Genomic DNA, 22151 nt, shown 5'->3' on the forward strand with positions numbered 1-22151 from the left:
TTACAGATGAAAAAAGAAAAAAAGTTGCTAAGGACAACAAGGTACTGATGTGCAAGAAGAGAATGTTAAACAAAAAATGGGGAAATGTTACCACAGAACTTATCTTTGAAGAGGGACCAGGTTCGGTCAGTAAAAAGAGAAAGGCTGAGAAGATGCTGAGTAAAGAAGAATGAATTTAGGTTCTACAGATCCAAAAATATGTTAAGTGAGAGAGTCTATGACCCATAGGTGAGGGGAAAATAGGGTATAAAGGAACTGGTTGATGCCATTGAAGTACAGGGTTGGACACACCTTTTCGAGTGGCATGTTCCTACTCTTCATGAGCCTGAGACCTATTCATCATAGAGACATTAAGCAAACTTAAAGCAATCAACCTTTCGGCCATCATGATAGAACATGGGTTTAAGATAATAATGGTGAAGGATGGCAACATGGGCTGGGGTACAGTTACCTGCTGAACCTGGATTTTGATCATTTTGGAGTTAAAGTCGAAAAAAAGATCAAAAAAGTAATCAAGCAAGCCTTCTCACAAATCACTCTTCTTGAATGTGAGTGTGTTAAGAAAAAAAACTGGAAACAAGGCCAAATCCCAAGTTTGTGATCTCATAGAATAACACGACAGATTAAATCAGGAGTTTGATGAGATGATGGCAACACTTGCAAATAGGAATGCTAAGATTGCAAGGTTGAATGCTCAGACACTACATGCGCAAAGTGAGGGACCTGGTTTGGGCGAGATTTCTACTTTGAAGACCCAAAATGAGAGCTTGAATGCTGAAGTCAATACTCATACTCAATAATTGCTTCAAGCTCATGCTGATTAAAATGCTTGAATGACCCTCTTTCTTTGATCCTTGGCTCCCAAACCTCCTCCTACTTAATCTCCCCAAACTGTTCCAACTACCTAAAACTATCTTTTTGTCTAGTAGCAGTCTTGACAGTTCTTATTTGTAGTTTATTAACTATGTTTTGTAATTTTATTTTCTAATTAATGAAGTGTTTGCCTTGTCTCTACTGGTCTGTACTTGTTTTGTGCTATTTCTCTCATGCTTCGTGTCTACCCTAGAAGCCATGGATTCTTGTACAATTGCTTAACTTTTGCTTGGTTTACTGTGATCTATTTTTATGATACCAAAAGGGGGAAGTTATGTGTTCATATTATGTCTTCATGGTATGTCTTGAAGCTATTTGATGGGGGAATTACCTAACAGGGGGAATGTATGAGGGACCTGGTCATACTGATAGAGGAAATTGAGTTGTGTTCATGGTATGTCTCGAAGCTATGTGATAGGGGGAACTGCTTGATAGAGGGAATGTATGAATGACCTGGTTAGTAGAAATATGAACACACGTCTGTATGGTTTGTCATCATCAAAAAGAGGGAAAATGTTATAATTCAGGTTTTGATGCATCAACAAACCATGGGACCTGATTAGAGGACTTGGTCCTATGAATAATGTATGTTACAGACCAAATGACAACCATTTATAGGGGGAATATATGAAGGACCTGGTTGCAGAAACATAAACATAAGTCTGCATGGTTTGTCATCATCAAAAAGGTGGAAAATATTATAATTCAAGTTTTGATGCATCAACAAATTATGGGACCTGATTGGCGGACTTGGTCCCATAATCGATGTGTGCCACAGACTAAATGAGAACTATCTGTAAAAGCTACCACTATCTGATGTGGTTGGTGGAAAAATCAGAAGAGACTACAAGCCATAAGACCTGATCAGCGGACCTGGTCCCATGAACGATGGGTGTCACAGATTGAATGGGAACCACTTGTAAAACCTGCCACCACCTGCTATGGTTGGTGGGCAGCAACTGAAGAAAACAGACGTCCAACCAATCAAAAAAGTCTAGGTTGTTTTATCCATAAGTCATATACTATCCTAAGGACACAAAGTAAGTTAGTTCCACACATCATATTTATAAGGAAAAAGAAAAATAGGTGTGTGTGCTCAAAAGAAAGGACAACTTCCTCAAGGCAGCAAGGGACCTGATCGAGCTACTATTAAAGAATAGTTTTTAGGTTGTTGCTTTATTGTAATGTTGAGTCTTGTGTGCTAAAAATTCTAAAATCAGTTCCTATCATATAAAAGAATATTGATTACTTCTCTTTGTATTGTGTCGTTGTGACTTCATTGCTAGAGTTAGTTTTGAAGTGGTTAGAAAGGTCTACATTAACCTAAGGGTGGTTGTGTAGTGGGCAATAACCTTATTGCTTGTCATTGCTAGAGTTGGCCTTGATCGGAATGTTCAAAGTCTACGTCAACTAAGAGTTAGTTAGGGTAGTGGGTAATAGAAATATTGATGTCACAACCTAGTCCCGTGGGCCGCGACTGGTGCCCTATTAGGACACCCAAATGAGCTTACATACCAAATTGTCATATTACAAAATAATTCCAATTTAATTTTTGTTTCAATCAGAATAGCAGGCTATCCTTAATTTCAGTAGCTGCGCGTGCAGAAAATAACATATCAAACCAAAAAGGGGCGACGGAGGGCGCGTCACCGAATACGTGCATATATACAAACATATGGGCCGTTTTGGCCATTATAACAATAGGGACCGCATTAAGACACAAGTCATAAATGAAAGAACATACACGATCTATGACCCACACCTATGTCTACAGGTCTCTACAGAACATAACGGAAGTATATGACGGGATAGGACCCCACTGTACTCAAACGATCAAATATACAAGAGCATGTACACAGGAAAGCCATATACTAAAATGCAGGCTCCGAGTCAAAGGAGCTCTCTGTGGTAGTAGAAGGTGTGTAGCCTACGCTGATGGATCCTGAACGTCTGTACCTGCGGGTATAAATGCAGCCCCCAAAGAAAGGAGGTCAGTACAAACTTTGTACTGAGTATGTAAAGCACAACATAAAGCGTATAGATCGTAACTGAAAGGAAAGGTACAAGGAGCACATACCAAACCAAGACATCAAAATCTGTATTGAAAATATATGTACATAATGCAAATAAAAATCATGCATAAGGCTCGAGAACGTGGTCACCACCCTGACGCTGGTACCATAACACATCATACTCCAAAAGGTTTCAAATCTTCGTACAAACCCCGAACACATCATATCATCACAGCATGTCATATCATCAGAACATATCATATGACATATCACATCATAACACCGTAAATGGTACTCGGCCCTATGGCGAGGTCTCGGGACCTATAATACATCATACTGCCAAATACATTATAAAGCGCATGATCACAAAAGCGGCCCGGGTTCCGGCGAACGAAGTCATAGTGGTATGCACGAGCAGAGTAGTGAAAAACTAATGCAACACATATATATCAAGTATTTCTGAAATTATATTTGCAGTCCCAAAATGGGTATTAGAACATAAGGGAACGATTATGACCTTATTCTTTAGTAGGGAAAATCATAGGCAAAAGTTATCCCTTTATATTATACCAGAATAAACTAAGTAGAACAAACTAGGCGAGTTTCGGAGTTAGTGGGCCCACCTTCGGCCAAGCCGAGGTGGCGTACGTAAATTTCAAATATTTGGCTCTACGGATTCATCTATCAAGGTTGTAGGATGATCCAATCTCATAAGTAGAAGTTACGGATATTTGCACATCTCTTTTCAATATACATGAGTTTTAAATTCAATTTTACTGAATGGATTTGTAGGAAATTTAAATTCGAATTTCCATGGACAGAATTTTCCCCGAGGCCCAAATTACAACTTACTACACTTAGGATATGCCAAAAGAAGGAAAGAAAGAACTTTACATACCTTATCCTCTTCTTACGCTCACTCCAACTCAAATTCCGTTTCCTCCAAACTCTACAAATGGTCACAATTGTCAATTGTAAGTTATAAGCCTTTAAGAGTTCAATTTTAATCCTCACTTGTCTACAAAAATTTGGGCAGCACCTCCTCTATAAATTCAACATCCCCGAGAATCTAACTCGGCCAACATATCAACAACAACAACCACAACAATACCGACAACATCAACAATCACTACAAGATACATTGTAACATTAATAGTCTTTCTTCTTCTTCTTCTTTCTTCTTTCTCTTCTTTCTTTTTTTGTTACATAAAGCAATAATTTCTACTCCAACTTCACACCTTGCCATTAATATCAACATTTCATATTCACTCACTAACTAATTGAAACCATTTAGACATAGCTCAAAAGAAATTAACATTATTCCATACAATATACCAAAATTCCACCAAAACCATAATCCATCCAAAACTCCTACGAACACAAGAAAACTACCAAATCGCATTGCCTTCTTCCAAATTCGTTAAAAATGACAATAATTTCCATAATAGAATTCCACTTCCATAATTACATATAAACTATACTAAAATCACATAATTCCCTATAACAACTTATAACCAATTTTTGAGATTGTCTCGAATCATAAAATTATTAATTACATCGTAACCGCCATAACGATCCCACTAACAAGCTAAATAAAGTTCAATTCCTCTTCTCCCAACTATCACACCACACGACCACACACACCCACTTGCACACCACATGGTCACACACACATACATCACAATTACATAATTTTTACTTAATTCTACTAGCTACAACACACCCACTTCTTCCATAACATGAGAAGGTAGAATTCTTACCTTATTCTTCAAATTTTGACTTGCCACAAATGTAGTTTTCTTGCTTAATTAATTATGCCTCATTGAAGAGGGCCTCAAACTTGACAAGAATTCAAGAAGACAAGATTTTTGGATCGAAGTTGAAGAACTTGGAATTTTTTCCTCTTTTTTTTCTAGCTTCGGTCTCTTCTTCTCTTGGAAGATGACTTAGCTCTTTTTCTCTCTTTTGATGACTTTGATTTTTCTTGAATGTTCTAGGAGATAGAAGATATAAGATATATATATTGGACCCTCCTAATTAGTTTTCACATGGACTAATTTTTCCATGGGCTTGGGCTAACCATGGCCTTTGGGCCTCAACTTTCCTTACCATTATTATTATCTTCATTTGAGCCCAACAAAACCATGAGTCTTATTAGTAATTCACAAACCTAGTTTCCAAAATTCTCAATTTTGCCCTCGGCCTTCCTCCGTATTTCCACACCAATTTTTACATGAACATCACACCGATACTAAATAAAATAAATCACAATCCTCATTCCTTGCAAGCCAAAATATTTTTTTTCTCTTTCCGAATGTGCAAAAGTGCGGGGGTATAGCAATTGATTAGGCTCAAAGTCTTGTGATAGAGTTGTTGCAAACTAATGATTGGAGAGGGTTAGTATCTAGTTACAATAGGTTGTAATAGATAACTTTGTTCTTGCACCTTAGTGAAAGTTGGTTGCTAAATCCTGTTAGTCAGGTCGTGATTTTTTTGCCCTTGAGCAAGGAGCCTTTCCACGTAAAATCTTGTCTTGTTCATTACTTGTATTAGCTGTTAGTTTTTTGATTATTCTGTTTAGGGATCTGGTCCTTATGTGACAGTGGACGCACCCATTCCAACAATTGTAAAAGTTGTTGGATGACGCTTAAAAAAATAAAATTAACCTAACATTATTGAAATCGAAGAGACATTGAGGCGATTGAGACAGTTTTGAAAAAGTTTAATTTTTGTCATACATCATAGAGTAAGAAAAATTATATGGTATAATTTTCAAAAATAATCAATTAAATTTTTTGATTATTTTATCCTCATTTATTTCTTAAGATATAGAGTGTTCGGTGGGTAAAAAAATATTTTTTTTGGAGAAATAAGCGATTTTTACTTGTTTTTTCATGTTCTCAGTATCCAAGTAATAAATATGGACTGTTTTGTTTGTTATACTAATAAATAAGATCCATTGCATACTTTCAAAATATAATTTGTTTGTTTACGATAATACCTTCTACCTTATTTAGCTTTTTGTATATAATTTTTTTGATAAATCTTTAATTATTTATTCTTAAAATTATTTAATATTATCCTTCACATTAAAAAAAAAAAAAAAAAAGAAAGTACAAAATTATGGGTGGAGGGCATAGAGTGCATCTTTTAAAATGTTTTAATCCAGCGAAAACGTTGGAAACAACAAATAATGCCTTACTTTGCCAGGCTGCTCCCTCTACTAAATATTTCAATTTACATTTAAGCCTTCCCAATCCCATAATATAAATCAAATAAAATTAAGGAAAAGATCAGTAGATAATCTTTTCTTCCCTTCATATGCATTGGAATACAAAACTTGCGACCATTTATATACATATTTCCTAAATCGACCAAAAAATAATAATATAAATATCGATAAGTTAATAATATTTTTTTTGGGTTAATATAGTTTTGTTTACATACATACCAAACAATTTTTCATAGAAAACATTTTTTGTCATACCAAACACTCCTCAAAAAGCTCTTCAAAATGATTTTGAATATAGAAGAATCAAATTCAAGAACTTATTGCACTTTTACTTAAATATTAGTGTCATTCTTAGGAATTGAAAGTTATCTTCACTTCAATATTAGTGTCTTCATTTTTCTTGGTAAAAATGGTGAATTATCATGAATAAAATCGATTTAGTTCACTTTACTTTGTAAGCACCTTCAATTTTTATGTGGTAAAAAGAACACGTGTATTTATATATAATATGTAATAGTATTAATTTATTTTTAAAGTATTTATTAAATAAGTTATCTTTTTATAATATACATTAATATGAAGAATCTAATATAAAGGAGGACAAACTTGTCAAAATATAATTAATTTATATTTATTTTAAAAATAATTAAAAAAATCAAAATTAAAAAAATAAACATAATATCGTAAATCATAAAAAAAATGAATGTTATAAAACAAAATCTAAACAGAGATCTATTAAATTATCCCAATTTTAAAATATTATAACGCATATTATCTCTTCTTTTTAAGTTTTTACTCCCAAAAAGTAGTTAATGCTGAATAAAATAAAGGCTGCAAGAATGATAATGTTTAAAGGGTACAAAAGGTAAATTAGTAATTTCATATCCCCTCAGCTCAAAGGTAACAAACCGCTACCGGAGCAAATCCGCCCGTCCTCTTTTTCCCTTATTTTCGAAAACCCAGATCTGAAAAAGGGTCTTCTGTTCAACAAATTTCAAACCCAAACCCTAAATTTTTCTCAGTCACACGTTACTCCGATTCGAATCAACCTTCAAAATTGATCCGAATCGAGAAATCCTCACACAACAATGGGGGATTTCAATCTCGCCTTGGTTATCGTAGCCATAGTTGTCTGTATTCTCGTTTTCTTATTCAATGTCTATCTTCTCATCAATTATCAACATCCTGATGATGCTAATCAAGCCTATTTCCCCAAATTCGTCGTTGTTTTTGGTCTCTCAATCGCCGCCATTTCTATTCTCATGTTACCGGCTGATGTTGCTAACCGGCAGGCTTGTCAACACGCGATTTATAATGGAGCGTGTAATCTCACTCTCCCTATGAAACAACTATGGCTTGCTATCTACATTGTTGATGCTGTTCTCGTTTTCTTCGTCATTCCTTTTGCTATGTTCTACTACGAAGGCGATCAGGATAAGTACGTATATTATTCTCGGGGATCAATATTGGATATGATGGGTATGGAATTGCTATTCTGATATTTTCTATTCTGTAGGACAATGGGCAAAAGGATTAAAAGTGCATTATGTTGGGTGGTGGTCACGGCAATCGTCTGTGCTTTGTTGCTTGGAATTTTATATGGTAAGTTTCGAGTAACTTTGTGTTGATCAGACTTGTTGACATGTATAATATGCTGTGCATTTCAAGCTTTTTGATGCTAATGTGATGTAGGGTGAGCTTGGGGTCTAGTTAATTTTGATTGGAAAATGTCATAATTTGGGTATGGAGTTGGGGATTTTAGATGTCAATCAAATGATTAATCAACTATGCTGTAAAGCAAAATTAGTTGGGTTGACTCGATGAATTATATGTAGCCATTAAATGCAAGAGTTAAGGAGTGTCTTTTGTCTACTGCCAGCCTACATTCTCTTTCTTTATTGAGGGTTGAACTGACTATTGCATTGTGAAGCTCTTGTAGGCAGTGTTAAAACCCGAGTCTTGGCTATGGAGTAAAATTGGTATAAAGGTTACATACTTATTACTTTAGTTGTCTAATGGTTCAAATTACTAGCTTATTGAGGGAAGTGGTTGTGTTTCTTATTTGGACTTCACTATCATGTGTCTACCTTTGGAAGTTATTACAGCTTCTTTAGTTATTAGTTTTTTCTCATGGATTTCGTCCCCTATAGATGATAGGACAAATACAAAAAGAAGAATATCTGGATGCTGTTTATAGGAATTATATGCCAAGAGTTAGGAGTTGTATTTTGCCATTCTAGTTTTCTTTTTAGAAGTTAAATACTCCTATATTCAATTGTACAAACACATCAAGATGGTGTCAAGAATGTCTCATCTGGTTTTGTGGCTCAATCACAAGCGTCCCACAGATTTTCCCATCTTTGCCACTCTAGTTGTTGTAGTGCTTCTTGGGTCTAGTTTTGATTCAATGCGGGAGTGTGATTTTTGGGCCAGATTGCCTTATGCATTTTTTACATATGGATACTGAAGAACCAAAAGAGGGGGAGGTGATCATGTCCTCCGCATGTTATCAAGATTTTACTGCCACTGCAAGCAGCTGGATTTTAGTTATGAATTTTTGGGACCCCAAAGCTGCTGCTAATCTGGCACCTTGCTCTTTGCTTAATTATGTAGTGGGGAACATACTTTTACGTATATAGTTACATTCATCCCTTTCTTTAGGGTTTATATAGTTTTCTATTGCAATTTGTTACCTTCATTGCTTCTAACTTTGTGGATCTCCTTGCACATTTTACCACTATTTTTTTCATGATAAGTATACTAAGGTGTCTAGTTATATTTACAACAACAACAAACCCAGTGAAATCCCACAAAGTGGGATCCGAGGAGGGTATAGTGTATGCAAATTTTATCACTACCTCTCCGAGGAAGAGAGGCTGTTTCCAAAAAGACTGTTGACTCAAGCAAAGCAAAGCAGTAATTAAAAGGAAAACATGATAACTAATAACAAAGTAGTACAGAGCATATGTGCTAGGAACCGTAACATCAACAACACAGTGCAGTCATCTAAACACAGTAAACCACATATGATAAACACAATAAACACATTAAACCACATATGATAGTCAGAAACCCAAAACCAAAGACTATCACAGTAGAGTAAATGCTCTCAAACACATTCTCCAAAAACACTCTCTCTCCTACTTCCTAGGGGGTCTTTCTTTTTGGTAGGTTTCTGTCGGAGTTTTCAACCTTCTTTTCTCATCTAACCTGAGTTATCACCTTACGTGATAGCTAGTTCTTTACCTCTTCTTTAGTCCAGTAACTTCATCCAAAAATGGGAGAAAAAAGGATCTATTTCAATGCAGGATTCAAGTCGTTTGATATTACAAGGTGGAATTCTGAGAATGCAGAGTGGTATGAATGGGTAGAAAGAAGCCGTAAGATGATGAGTATATCCTCCATGAGCCACAAAATTATGGAGTGGATCTGTACCATTCTAAGAGAAGCTTCCCACGACCATAAGAAGATGATCAGAAGGTGGAAAAATGCAGAGAAAGGGGCTGACCATTTTTGCACAAGAAAGTACAATGAACATGACAGATTTATAAGCATTGTAACTGTTAATAATGGGGGGAGATTTGTCCTAGTCATCCCAGAGCTAGCCATTAATGGTGGATGGCTAGACATTGCATTTAAGATTGACAATTTCATCAAATCCCTAAAAGGGTGGAGGTTGTAGGCCCACCGAGAGTTACTGATGCAAACTACCCATAAGCGAGAGTCGTACGTGATAGTAAATGGCAGTCCAAAAATCTATGAGATGCAGACATCAAAAACAAGGAGGGATACATTGAAGTTGAAACTCCGAAAGATAGCCAGGATACTGGGCTATTGAAGAGGTGTCTGGTAGTAGGGCAACTGGAAGGAAGGAGTAAAGAAAAACCATCCTTGACAGAGATAAGAAGATGGTCGACTATGCTCTAGAAGAAGGCTTTCGGGGTGAACATTTATGAAATGTATGGTGATAAGTTCCTCTTTGAATTCCCCAACAAGCACATGGATGAGGAAACCTTACAAGGGTAGTGGAGTTGGAAGAATCAAACTTTCAGCCTGGAGTGGTGGAACCCAACGGTAGGGTGTGTACCTAATAGTACAATGTCCATCGGAACTTGGATCAAAATTGTCGGAATTCCTCTGCAATTATGGTCACAAAAAGTCTTCCAAAAAATCGAAAACCTATGTGGGGGATGGGTGGCCACAGAAGACGAAACAAAGCTTAAGAACCACATGAAATGGGCTAGAATCTTGGTTTTCAACGACGGGAGGAATATAAGAAAAGAAGTGGTCATATCTAGAAATGGTGTTAAGTACTATTTTCCGATCTGGTCGGAAAGTGAAATCAGATTCGAAATATCATCGGAAATGGACAAAAGAGTTGCGGGAGAAGAAAGGACAGGCAAGGACCAAGTTAATCCTATTATCTAGAGGATAACAAATTGTTCCTATTGTTATGAAGTACAACAATCCCACTTTTCTAGGGATCTGCTAGCAATAGAATTTGAGGAAGGGGTCAATTCAAAAGCTGTCACAGTTTTTTAAAAAGGAGCACATGAGAAGCATGTGACCAGTTCAAATGAAATTGAAAAATTGGGCCAACTTCTGAAGCCCAATAAAGAGCCCACACTTTCAAGAAGATGTGGTCCAGATTTTTCAAGCCAAGTCATTTTTAATGACTTAGACAACAACAATGCTTTGGAACAGAATAGTGGACATCTCTATGGAAAGTCCAGAAGTTTCAATATCTCCTCGAAACAGTGCCAGCAGCCATACAGATTAGAAATCGATTGATAGTTGAGGAGGTGTGTCGAGAGAAGTAACATTAGAAGTTGAGCAACGATTAATAGAAACAACTGGCAGGGAGTTGGGGTAGAAGGTGACCGACAATATTGAAAATAGATCAATTAAGGCGGGGGAAAGACTCATTTACTACAATAGGGGATTGGGAGATTGAGGAGGCAGAACCATTGCAAGTCCAGCAACAACAATCGATAATATGCAAGGAAAGGGAAACATCATTATGGGTGAAGCAGAATATGATCAAACTGGGCAAAGTGCTGAGAGTAGATATTCAGGGACATGAAGAAGAAGCTCTGGAACTACTTCTACAGGTGGATAGTTCTAGGCAAGCAAAAAGAATGGAGAATGAGAATTTCTGTAAGAAAACAAGATTTAGAGGCTCTCAAGAGTTGAAGAGTCTTGTATCTTTTGATGTCAAATTCAAAAACAATGGGAATAAGAGCAAGGGGAGAAGTGAAACAAGCAGTAATTGATGAAGTTCAAACTTATCTCATGGAATGTTAAGGTGTTAAGGTTTTCTTACAGTAATTGAGAATTTCTGTAAGAAAACAAGATTTAGAGGCTCTCAAGAGTTGAAGAGTCTTGTATCTTTTGATGTCAAATTCAAAAACAATGGGAATAAGAGCAAGGGGAGAAGTGAAACAAGCAGTAATTGATGAAGTTCAAACTTATCTCATGGAATGTTAAGGTGTTAAACAATAGGGATAAAAGGAGATTGGTTAAAAGTATAGTAATAGCATGGAATGCAGATATTATTTCTCTACAAGAAACTAAATTGGAGGGGAATTTATCTGATGAAGTGAAACAAATTTGGGGAGGAAGATGGGTTAGATTTGCTTGCTTAGAAGCTAGTGGCACCAGAGGGAATATACTATTATAATGGGACAATAGGGCATGGAAGGGAGAAATCCTGGAAATCGGCTCTTACTCGTTAACTTGCAAATTTGAGGAACAATTGCAAGACTTCTCTTGTCATATCCTGGGGTATATGCTCCCAATTGTTACATAGAAAGAAGATTAATATGGGACGAGGATTGGGGCAGTAAGGGGTCTGATGGAAGGTCCTTGGGTAGTATATGGGGATTTTAATATGGCCAGATTCATCTCGAAAAAGAGAAATTGTCAAAGAAGATCAAGAGGTATAAGAGAATTCTCTGATGTCATTGAAGACTTGAAGTTGATTGATATACAACTTGAAGACTGCAATTATACTTGGTTCAAAGGGGATAACCAGGAGATAGCCTCCAGGATTGACAAGATCCTGTTTTCAGAAGAATGGCATGACAACTTCAACAATTTAAAACAAATGCCATTGCAGAGGCTAGGATCTGACCACTCACCTATTGTCTTACAAGGGGGAGTGTGGAACAAGAACAAAAACTACTTCACATTTGAAAATTGGTGGCTTGGTAGAAAAGGATTCAATGACAGAATTGAGAAGTGGTGGGGTTCTTTCAACTTCACTGGAAAGCCGGATTTCATCCTTGCATCCAAACATAAAGCTCTAAAAAATAAGCTTAAGGAATGGAGCAAGATTGAGCAAGGAAACCTGGGAACAAGAAGAAGGAATTTACTCAATAAACTAGTAGAGTTTGACAGAATAATGGAAGAAAGAAGGCTGACAGAAGAGGAGACAGAAAGGAGGGCAACAAATCTGCTGGAGTACAAAAAATTGATTAAAAATGAGGAAATATCTTAGAGGCAGAAGTCAGGTCACTGTGGCTAAAGGAGGGTGATAGAAATTCCAAGTTTTTTCACAAAATGGCAAGTGCACACAAAAATTATTACAATATTGACCAACTCATGATTCAGGGGGAATTATCTCAAGATCCAGGAAGAATTGAAGGGGAAATCTGGAATATTACAAAAAGTTATATTCTGAAACCACAAGCTGGAGACCGGCTTATTTGATTCCTAATTGTCCCAGACTAACAGATGAGGAAAAAGAGATGCTACAAGGGAGTTTTGAGGAGAGTGAAGTTTTGAGATGTCTAAAACTCTACGCAACAGACAAAGCACTTGGCCCAGATGGCTTCACAATGGGTTTCTTTTTAAAATGTTGGGAGATACTAAAGCAAGACATCATGCTGGCCTTTCATAATTTCCATGAACATGAAATGTTTGAAAGAAGTCTTAATACCACTTTCATAACTCTCATTCCAAAGAAAAAAGGAGCCAAAGAGTTGAAGGATTTTAGACCGATCAGTCTAATAGGCAGTATATACAAGTTATTTGCCAAAGTACTGACAGAAAGGTTGAAAGTTGTGATAGCCAAGTTGATTGATCCACAACAAATAGCCTTCATCAGAGGTAGACAAATCATGGATGCAGTGGTAATAGCTAATGAAGCTGTTGACTCCAAACTTAAGCAAAAGAAATCTGGAATCTTGTGTAAGCTAGACATGGAGAAGGCATATGACCATGTTAACTGGGAGTACTTATTGGATTCAATGAGAAGAATGGGTTTTGGTGAAAAGTGGATACAGTGGGCCAAATATTGCATCTCAACTGTGAGATTTTCAGTGCTTATCAATGGCTCACTGGTAGGATTTTTCAGTGCACAAAGGGGTTTAAGACAAGGAGATCTTTTGTCACCCTTTCTCTTCTTAATAGCTATGGAGGGTCTTAATAACATGATCAAAACAACAAACATGAATGGGTGGCTCAGAGGATTTGATGTGGCCAGAATTGGAGAAAGGAACCTGGAGATACCTCACTTGCAATATGCTAATGACACTCTCATACTATGTGATGCTGAAGAGGATCAACTCAGGACCCTCAGGGTGATTTTGGTACTTTTTGAAGGGATTTTTGGGTTGCACATTAATTGGAGGAAAAGTTACCCATACCCTATTAATGAGGTGCAAAACATGGAGATTTTGAATGCAATCCTAGGTGGGGAATTGGGGAATCTACCCGCCATCTACCTAGGGATGCCACTGGGAGCAGAATCATAATCAACTGAAATATGGAATAGTGTAATTGAAAGGTGTGAAAAGAAATTGACAAGATGGAAGACTCAGTATCTCTCTAGGAGAGGCAGACTCTCTCATAAACTCAGTCCTTGATTCACTCCCAACCTATATGATGTCTGTTTTCCCCATTCCAACAGGGGTTATAAGAGATTGGACAAGGTGAGGAGGAAGTTTCTCTGACAAGGAAACAATGAAAGGAAGGGTTATAATCTGTTCAAATGGGAATAAGTGATAACTGGGAGAAGACAAGGGGGATTAGGAATCAATAACTTGAAATTCCAAAGCAAGGCCCTTAGAATGAAGTGGTTATGGAAGTATGGCAATGAGAACCATACTCTATGGAGGAGTGTTATTAATGCCAAGTATGATGAGGAAGACCACTGGATGACCAAAGAAATAATGACACCCTACGGAGTTATTTTATGGAGGTCTATTAGAACACTATGGAGTGAATTCAAAACCAACATTAAGATTAAAGTAGTAAACAGGGCTAAGACTGATTTTTGGAAGATGAATGGCATGAGGCAGGAAGACTGGAAAATTTGTTCCCAGATATTTATGCATTAGTTTCTCATCAACAAAAGACTATTGTAGAATTCTGGACACCCCATGGTTAGAGCTTCAACTTTAGAAGGCATTTAAATGATTGGGAGATCCAAAGAGTTGCAGATTTCTTCAGTACCATCGAACAGTTCAACGTACTAGAGGTAGGTCGAGATACCTTATGGTGGAAAGGTAATAAGAAGGGCAGTTCAAAGTAAGTAATGCTTACAGGTGGATGAATCAAACACCTCAGTGCATAAACAACTGGCCATGGAGAGGCATTTGGAAAAACAAAATTCCACACAAAGTGGCCTGCTTTATATGGTTGCTAGCCAAGGAAGCAGCTCTCACCCAAGATAATCTGATGAGGAGAGGGATACCACTTTGGCCTAGGTGTTTTTTTGGGGGGGAAAATGGCGAGACAATTAACCATCTATTTCTTCATTGCAAAGTCACTGGACAGCTATGGAGGATTTTCTTAAATCTCAAAGGCATCTCATGGACTATGCCTAGAAAGATTTATGAAGCAATCCAGAACTGGGAGAAAGCTGGTGTGCAGGCAAAAAATAGAGATAGATGGAGAATTGTCTCTGCTTGTATCTGGTGGACAATTTGGAAGGAAAGAAATGCTAGATGTTTTTGTAGCATAGAGAATAGTATGCAAAAGATTAAGCTAAATTGCCTTTTGTTACTATGTTTTTGGTGTAATCAAATATATTCAAATGACACTATCTCCATAATTGATGTTCTAGATTCAATTTAGGTAGGAGTTAGCAGGATTTTGAAGTAAATTTTGTAAATATGATTTTCAGTACATAGGGATGTACTGTTCGTGAGAAATATACGAAGTTACCAGTTTCAAAAAAAAAACAACCAAAACCAAAGACTACAAGAATATGCTAATACTATGACCGACAAGAAGCTCCACTCAGCCCAAGACTGGAATATGCTAGTAATAAGAACACGTCTAAACATGTCTAGTTTTATTTAATTGCTTAAATTCTGGTTATTTGCTTTGGTTTTGTTGTTCATCACACTTCTTTTCTGATGTTTATCTACCCCTCTTTTGAGTATTTCAGGGCTCGCTGGAAAGGCAGACTTCACTGTAAGACACCTTTCATCAGCCACCACTCCCTTTACGAATTCATTTGATTTTAACAATGGTCAACAATGTATTGGAAATGGAAGTGGTGCCCGTCAGGTTGGTGCAAATTTAAATGTTTCTGTTTCTTAGTTAGTTGAGCTTATGTAAGCATCGATGACTAGTTTAATGTCTGATTCCAGAGCTGCCATTCTTATCCTTGCTTTCAATTGTTACCAGTGTTCTGCATATTCTGCTAGTGCTTCCTCTGAGACAACCTGGACTATGCATGCTACTTTTCCTGAATATGTCGTTGCTCTGGCTACTATTGTTGGATCTGTGCTTTTCACGGTATGGCAATGCTTGATCTTAGACTTTTGAATATTGTTATTGTTTTGATGAAGAGACTGAATGTGCAGTTCTTCAGTCATTTCTGTCTTGGTAGAATGCCTATTAATATGGAGAACTTCTTTGATATCACTTTGCTGGTTTTTGAGTGTAGAACATAGAATCGATTGAGTAATTTTGCTGTCGTTTGAAATTGAATATAAATAAAATTTGTGTAAGGGTGGCCACTTGACTATGAATGTTTGGTTGTGTCTTCTGATTATAGTTGAGGGGGTTAGGGTGATTGGTTCTTGTGAGGTTGAGGAGCAGCATTAGAGGACAAAGAAGAGAACCCGTCACCTTAATATGCATGTTTGGTACTGACTTTTTTGCTTCACATTATATCTCCAGATTTTTGGTGGGGTTGGCATTGCCTGTCTCCCTTTGGGACTTATATTTTCGTTCATCAGGCGTCCAAAGGCTGTTATTACACGGTCACAGTATATCAAGGTATTTTCTTCTGTTAGAAGCTCTTTGCATATTTTCCTGTTGGATGTTTAAAATAAAATAAAGGTATACACGCTTGTGTCATGGTGCTTCATTTTAATTCTGTAGGAAGCTACTGAGCTAGGTAAAAAAGCAAAAGAATTGAAGAAAGCAACTGATGCACTTCATCAAGAAGAAAGAAGCGGTAGTAAGGGAAGAAAATGGCGGAAGAATGTGAAGGCAGTCGAAAAGGTTTATCTTGTTTTCATCATGGTTTTTCTGAATGTTCTTTTCATTTAGCATTATGTGGCACTTAAAAATGGAGTGCTTTAGAGCACTTGAGGGGGTGGCGTAGTAGTCAACGAAATGGGAAGAAAACCATAAGGTCTTAGGTCCAAATTCTAGGCAAAAAGTAGGTGATTGCTTCTCATATGCCTAAGCGTTGGTGGATAGAATTTCCAAGGTTGTTGGGAGGTAAAAGGTACCTGGTGGAATAGTCAAGAATCAAGATGCATGCAAGTTGGCCTAAACATCTTCACTATAGCAGAAGGAACGTTTTAGACAATAAACGAAAATATATAAGCAAATTGCATTGTCATGTTAACTTATGCATTTCATTAAACAATTATTATTGTAGAATATCTAAAAGTAAAATTATATTTGTCTTTGCACCCAAGATTGTGGCCTAGTGGTCAATGAAATCAGTTACAATCATGAGGTCTCAGGTTCAAATTCCAGTGGAGGCGTAAACACTAGGCGATTTCTTTTATCTGTCTAAGTCATGATGGATAGAGGTACCTGCTACCCTGTGGAATTAGTCGAGGTGCCTGCAAGTTGGCCCCGACCACCATGGTCGTGACAAAAAGATACTTGTGTCTGTTTTAGTAAATGAAACATGCTATAACTGTCTTAAAATTAGTTAACTTGGAGAATTCTTTATTTTCTTTTCGTCTTCGGTTTCTATTTCATGTACAAAGAACTCCAACTCCTCTTAGATATGTGAACATTGTTCACTATTAGATGTAGAAAGACTTTGTTTTACCTTAAAAACAATATTAAATGATGGAAGACAAATCAAGTCTTCAATTGGTAACATTGAAGGAATTTACTGTGGATGGAGAAAAATGGGGGATAGATTTGGGAAGTTACCGCAAAGGACATTTTGTACTCCCGATATGAAATGTATGATGAGCTTATATACGAGCGTGAAATCATCTCTTTTTTTAGTTAGACTTTGAACATAAATTCCTAGATATTAGAAATTAAACTTTTTATATTAGAAGCTACAAAAAGCATTTAAGTTACAAACTTCCAAACTTAAAGTTCTATATTAAATGTTTGAATAATTTCTAATTGAAGATCAAGTTGTGTGACTCTGCAAATAGTATCTGTTATGTCGAGTAGGAAAAAGGGGGAGTTATAATCATTGTTCAAGTTGCCAATATACATTTTATGAAATTCTGAAAATATAAATAAATAAAAATAGAACTTTTTATAAGTTGAGCTCGACTCTTGCCCTGCAAAGGCTGAATAAACCATGCTATTCTATTTTAAAATGATTTATTGATGTTCATAATCTGTGTGTGCTGGTGACAGTCCTCTTGATATGCATGATCCATTTGTCCTTGAAATTCTATATTGAAGTTATTTATGATTTTATTTCAGACCTCATGCCAATTTTTATCTCATTTATCTTAGGATGTTGGATGAAGATACTGTTTTCTTGTCAGATTAATATATCAAGAAATGAATAAACTGAAAAATACTGGTTTCTTTTTATGTTAACGTGATAAATAATTTTTTGTTTTACCTTGCAGGAGGTGCTTCTTCTTGAAGATGATGTCAAGGCTCTAGAGGAAATGTATCCTCAAGGTGAAAAGGTAAAGATATGTGCTTTATACTTGGTCGGCTAAGATTCTTATTTTTCACTCCTTCCCAAAGTAACTTTGTTGAGCAAACTAGTTTGATAGCCCCTTTTTTGCAGGCTGAGACTGCATGGGCAATGACGGTTCTAGGCTACTTGGCAAAACTCATCCTAGGCATTTTAGGGTATATGGGAATGTGATAGAATTTTAATTTCCACCAGTTCTTTTGACATAAATTTGACACAAGTAGTGAATCTGTGTTTTTTGGTTCATGTAAACAGGCTGATTGTCTCTGTAGCTTGGGTTGCCCATATCGTGATATATCTTCTGATTGATCCTCCACTTTCTTCTTTCCTTAATGAGGTTTTCATCAAACTAGATGATATTTGGGGTACCTTCAACCTCTCTCCTTTGCCTTATTAACTAGCTGTGTATGGTGACTGATACATGAAATGTGATGATATTTTTTTTCTGTTATTCTCCAGGTCTTTTGGGCACTGCAGCGTTTGCCTTTTTTTGCTTCTACCTTTTGCTTGCGGTGATTGCCGGAGCAATGATGCTTGGCTTGAAATTAGTTTTTGTTACAATTCATCCAATGAAGTAAATGTCTTCTGCTGTTTGAAATAACACTTTATTGAGTCTGTTTGCCACCTGCATTGCTCCTCTGTCTTCCCTGTCTCACTGTTGTGCTGGACCACTATTTACAGGTGGGGAGCTACGCTCATGAACTCTTTTCTTTTCAATGTGGGCCTTATTCTTCTGTGCTCTATCAGGTAGGATTGACGCTGTTCAATTTTTCTTATGTGTTTGTTCCATTTTCAGTGGTCAAACAGTTGATCTTAATGATGAATATCTGAAGGACAAATGCTTAGACCACTGGTATGTGGGACATTTTGGGTTATGTCCATGCAAATAGTAAAGCATTTAATGTACCAGCTAGGATTTAATTTATTGGGGAATTGTGTGGTGATGTTTCGCTGAAGTGATGCATGAAGCAACATGCTAACCCAGGTCCTCCAAGTTATGGCTAGATCTTACAAAAGAAGCAGCCTGCATCTTATATGGTCTTGATCTCACCGGGGAATTATAGTTGTAGCCTTGATCCAACTTGGGGTTATGGTGGTTCTAGACCATTTACTAGTTACACCATATGTCGGCAACTACGGAACGGAAAGCAAGAACTCCTCTGATAGGAGGATATCCTGAAATTTCTGTTATGAATTTTTTATGAGACACTTGTTAAAAGGATGGACCTTATTTCTAAATAAAAAACAGATAGCTTCATCTACCTTGTTGGATAATGGTTTCATCTGTTAAATACTTTGCTGAGTTGATAGGTGGTATATAGAAGACATGAAATCTGAGGATGCTAAATATATGTTCATTTAGTATTCTGGTTTTTTTGAAAGGGTATTAGCCAATCTGCAGTTTTCGATTGATAATCACCTTTCTCCTGCCTCCACTTGGTGTGAAAGTTTGATAGTATGATCCTTTTGTTTTCTGTGTTTGCAGTGTCATTCAGTTCTGCGCCACAGCCTTTGCATACTATGCTCAAGCCACTGCAGCTCAAGAAATATTTGGTCACAATCTACAATCTCTTCGTGGAATTAAGTATCTATACAAGTAAGGTGCTGTTGTTTCTAGATTTTCCCCTAGAACTGGTTTTCTGGCTGCATCATGTTGTTATGAATGGGAAAATATGTCTATGCAGGTACAACGTGTTTCAAATTGGATTCATTGTTTTAGCTGGTCTGACATTTGTTTACTATGTTGCCTTTGTAAGTCTCTCCGTTACAGTCTGACATCTCAAATCTTTGCTCTTAAGATGGAGGAGAAATTAACCAATTTTCAACTTTGCAGGGGTGGAGAAGGAAAAAGCCGAGTGGGAGGTTCCAGCTCTCCAGTTAAAGGTTTTGATTGGATAGCAGTGCACGCATCTGACTGTATTTGAGATCTCTCTGGTCTATCACTAATGTTGAGGCTTTGAACTCTGGTGTATGTTGCCTAGTTTTGTTTAATATTATTCTTGGAGGAGGCAAACACCATTAAATTTGATTTCTGCAGTGGACGTTGGCTGTTGGTGACTCTGTTCTGCTGCTGCTGCCACTGTTCTTGCCGCTGTTGCTTTAGTTTCTTCCTTTTTAATTCCACCTTCTGTATGTATCATTTGTTTGGTAGTGTTATCATTTGTTTGGGCATGTCGTCATCTAAGTGCTTTGTCTATTGGTTTGAGATTTGTCCTTGATGTATCATATAGTCATTATATACAAAAATTCTTGGATGCTTGTATATCTACTCTCAACTCTTTTATATTACTTTTGGATCCTAAGAGATTCTTGTTGGCTTCTTCATTTTTCAGTGGAGTTCGTTCAGATTATTTGATGCAGCTGGTTGGAGTTATATTTGGACGTAGTTTACGATTGTCAGCATTTTTACAGTTGAGTGCATCTTTTGTTAATTAGATAGGGTGATTGTTGTGACACAAAGATCCGTTTGGTCATGTAAGATGAAATAATGATATGAAAGTTTGGTCATGTGAGATGAAATAAAGAGATAGAAGTTTTGTTTGAACATGCGATTTAGATTTTTAAGTTGTATTTTTTGCTCATAAACATAAAATATTCATAAGTTGTGAAATCTATTAAAATTGTCTAATTCTTTATACAATTCATAGCAAAAGTACAATTGATGGAATTTTAGTTCAATAAAAAAGTAAAATTGAACATGAGTTGTAATGTACTATTACTCTTCACATTGAGTATGCATTTCTCGATCAGATGACTTGAGAAGACGAACCAACATTGTTACTTTGCGTCGTTTGTTGATCAATATCATTGTAATTATATCATCATGTTCATAAATAAATTTGATTGGTGATAATAAATAAAGTAGGCATTGGTTTGAAGTAATAAATTTGGTTGGTGAGAGTAATAGTTATATTTGATATAAATGGTTTTAAGGTTGGTAAGAGTAATAATATCAACTACTAAATTTTTGTTACATATGAAATAAATGATTAGTTAATATAAAATGGTGATTTTTTCTTTTTACAAAAAATAAATTTGTCAGTCAATTTTTGTATTTTAAAAATGTAAAATCATGATATGAAATTCTCAAATCAAAGCCTTTTGAAGTTTGAGATTTCATCTTGTGATTTAAAATCATGAGATGAAATCACATGTCCAAATGCTGATTTCATCTCATGATTTTAAATCACAAGGTGAAATCACATGTTCAAACGCAGGGCATGTTTGGCCATGTGAGATGAAATCATGATAGAAAATCATGTGTGACGAAGTTGAAGTTTTGTTTGGACATGCAATTTGAATTTTTATGTTGTATTTTTTTTTTCATAATCATAAAAATCCAGTTGTGAAAACTATCAAAATTGCTCCAACTATTTATACAATCTTACTTAATAAGCAAAAGTTCGTAACAAAAGTATATTACACTATCACAAAGTTATTTTAAAAAATACAATATTTATTGATCGAACTTTAGTTCAATAAAAGAACAAAATTGAACATATTTTTGTATCTGATATAAATGGATTAAAGGTAATAATAAATTTGGTTGGCGAAAGTGATAGTTATATCCGATATAAATGGTTTAAAGGTTTGTAAGAGTAATAATATCGACTAATTTTGTTTACATATGAAATGAATGGTTAGTAGATATAAGATGATTTTTTTTTTACAAAATATAAATTTGTGGGTCATTTTTTATATTTGAAAAATATGAAATTCCCAAATCAAGCATTTCTGAGAACTTAGAATTATGAAATGAAATCACATGTCCAAACTCATGACCCATTTAACCATGTAAGATGAAATCATGATTTGAAATCATACTCATTGTATGCACTTGTATGTCTGTGTATCATGTATTTATGTATAATTTAATATGCAGAAAATACAGTAAATATATACAAACATTCACAAGACAGTAGACATACAT

General features: G+C 36.1%; 1 protein-coding gene across 1 annotated transcript; it reads left to right on the forward strand.

The window, feature by feature from the left end:
* Positions 1-6983: 6983 nt before the first annotated feature.
* LOC129882405 (LIMR family protein At5g01460) lies at positions 6984-20545 on the forward strand. The gene is made up of 14 exons (XM_055956681.1): positions 6984-7555; positions 7634-7719; positions 15515-15636; positions 15757-15867; positions 16255-16353; positions 16459-16581; positions 18147-18209; positions 18314-18378; positions 18476-18585; positions 18680-18794; positions 18902-18967; positions 19707-19817; positions 19906-19972; positions 20055-20545. Exons 1-14 carry the CDS (start codon positions 7206-7208, stop codon positions 20100-20102), a joined length of 1536 nt encoding a protein of 511 aa, XP_055812656.1. The 5' UTR covers positions 6984-7205; the 3' UTR covers positions 20103-20545.
* The last annotated feature ends 1606 nt before the right edge of the window (positions 20546-22151 follow it).

The sequence above is a fragment of the Solanum dulcamara genome, chromosome 3 (genome assembly GCF_947179165.1).
Source record: "Solanum dulcamara chromosome 3, daSolDulc1.2, whole genome shotgun sequence".
Lineage (NCBI taxonomy): Eukaryota > Viridiplantae > Streptophyta > Magnoliopsida > Solanales > Solanaceae > Solanum > Solanum dulcamara.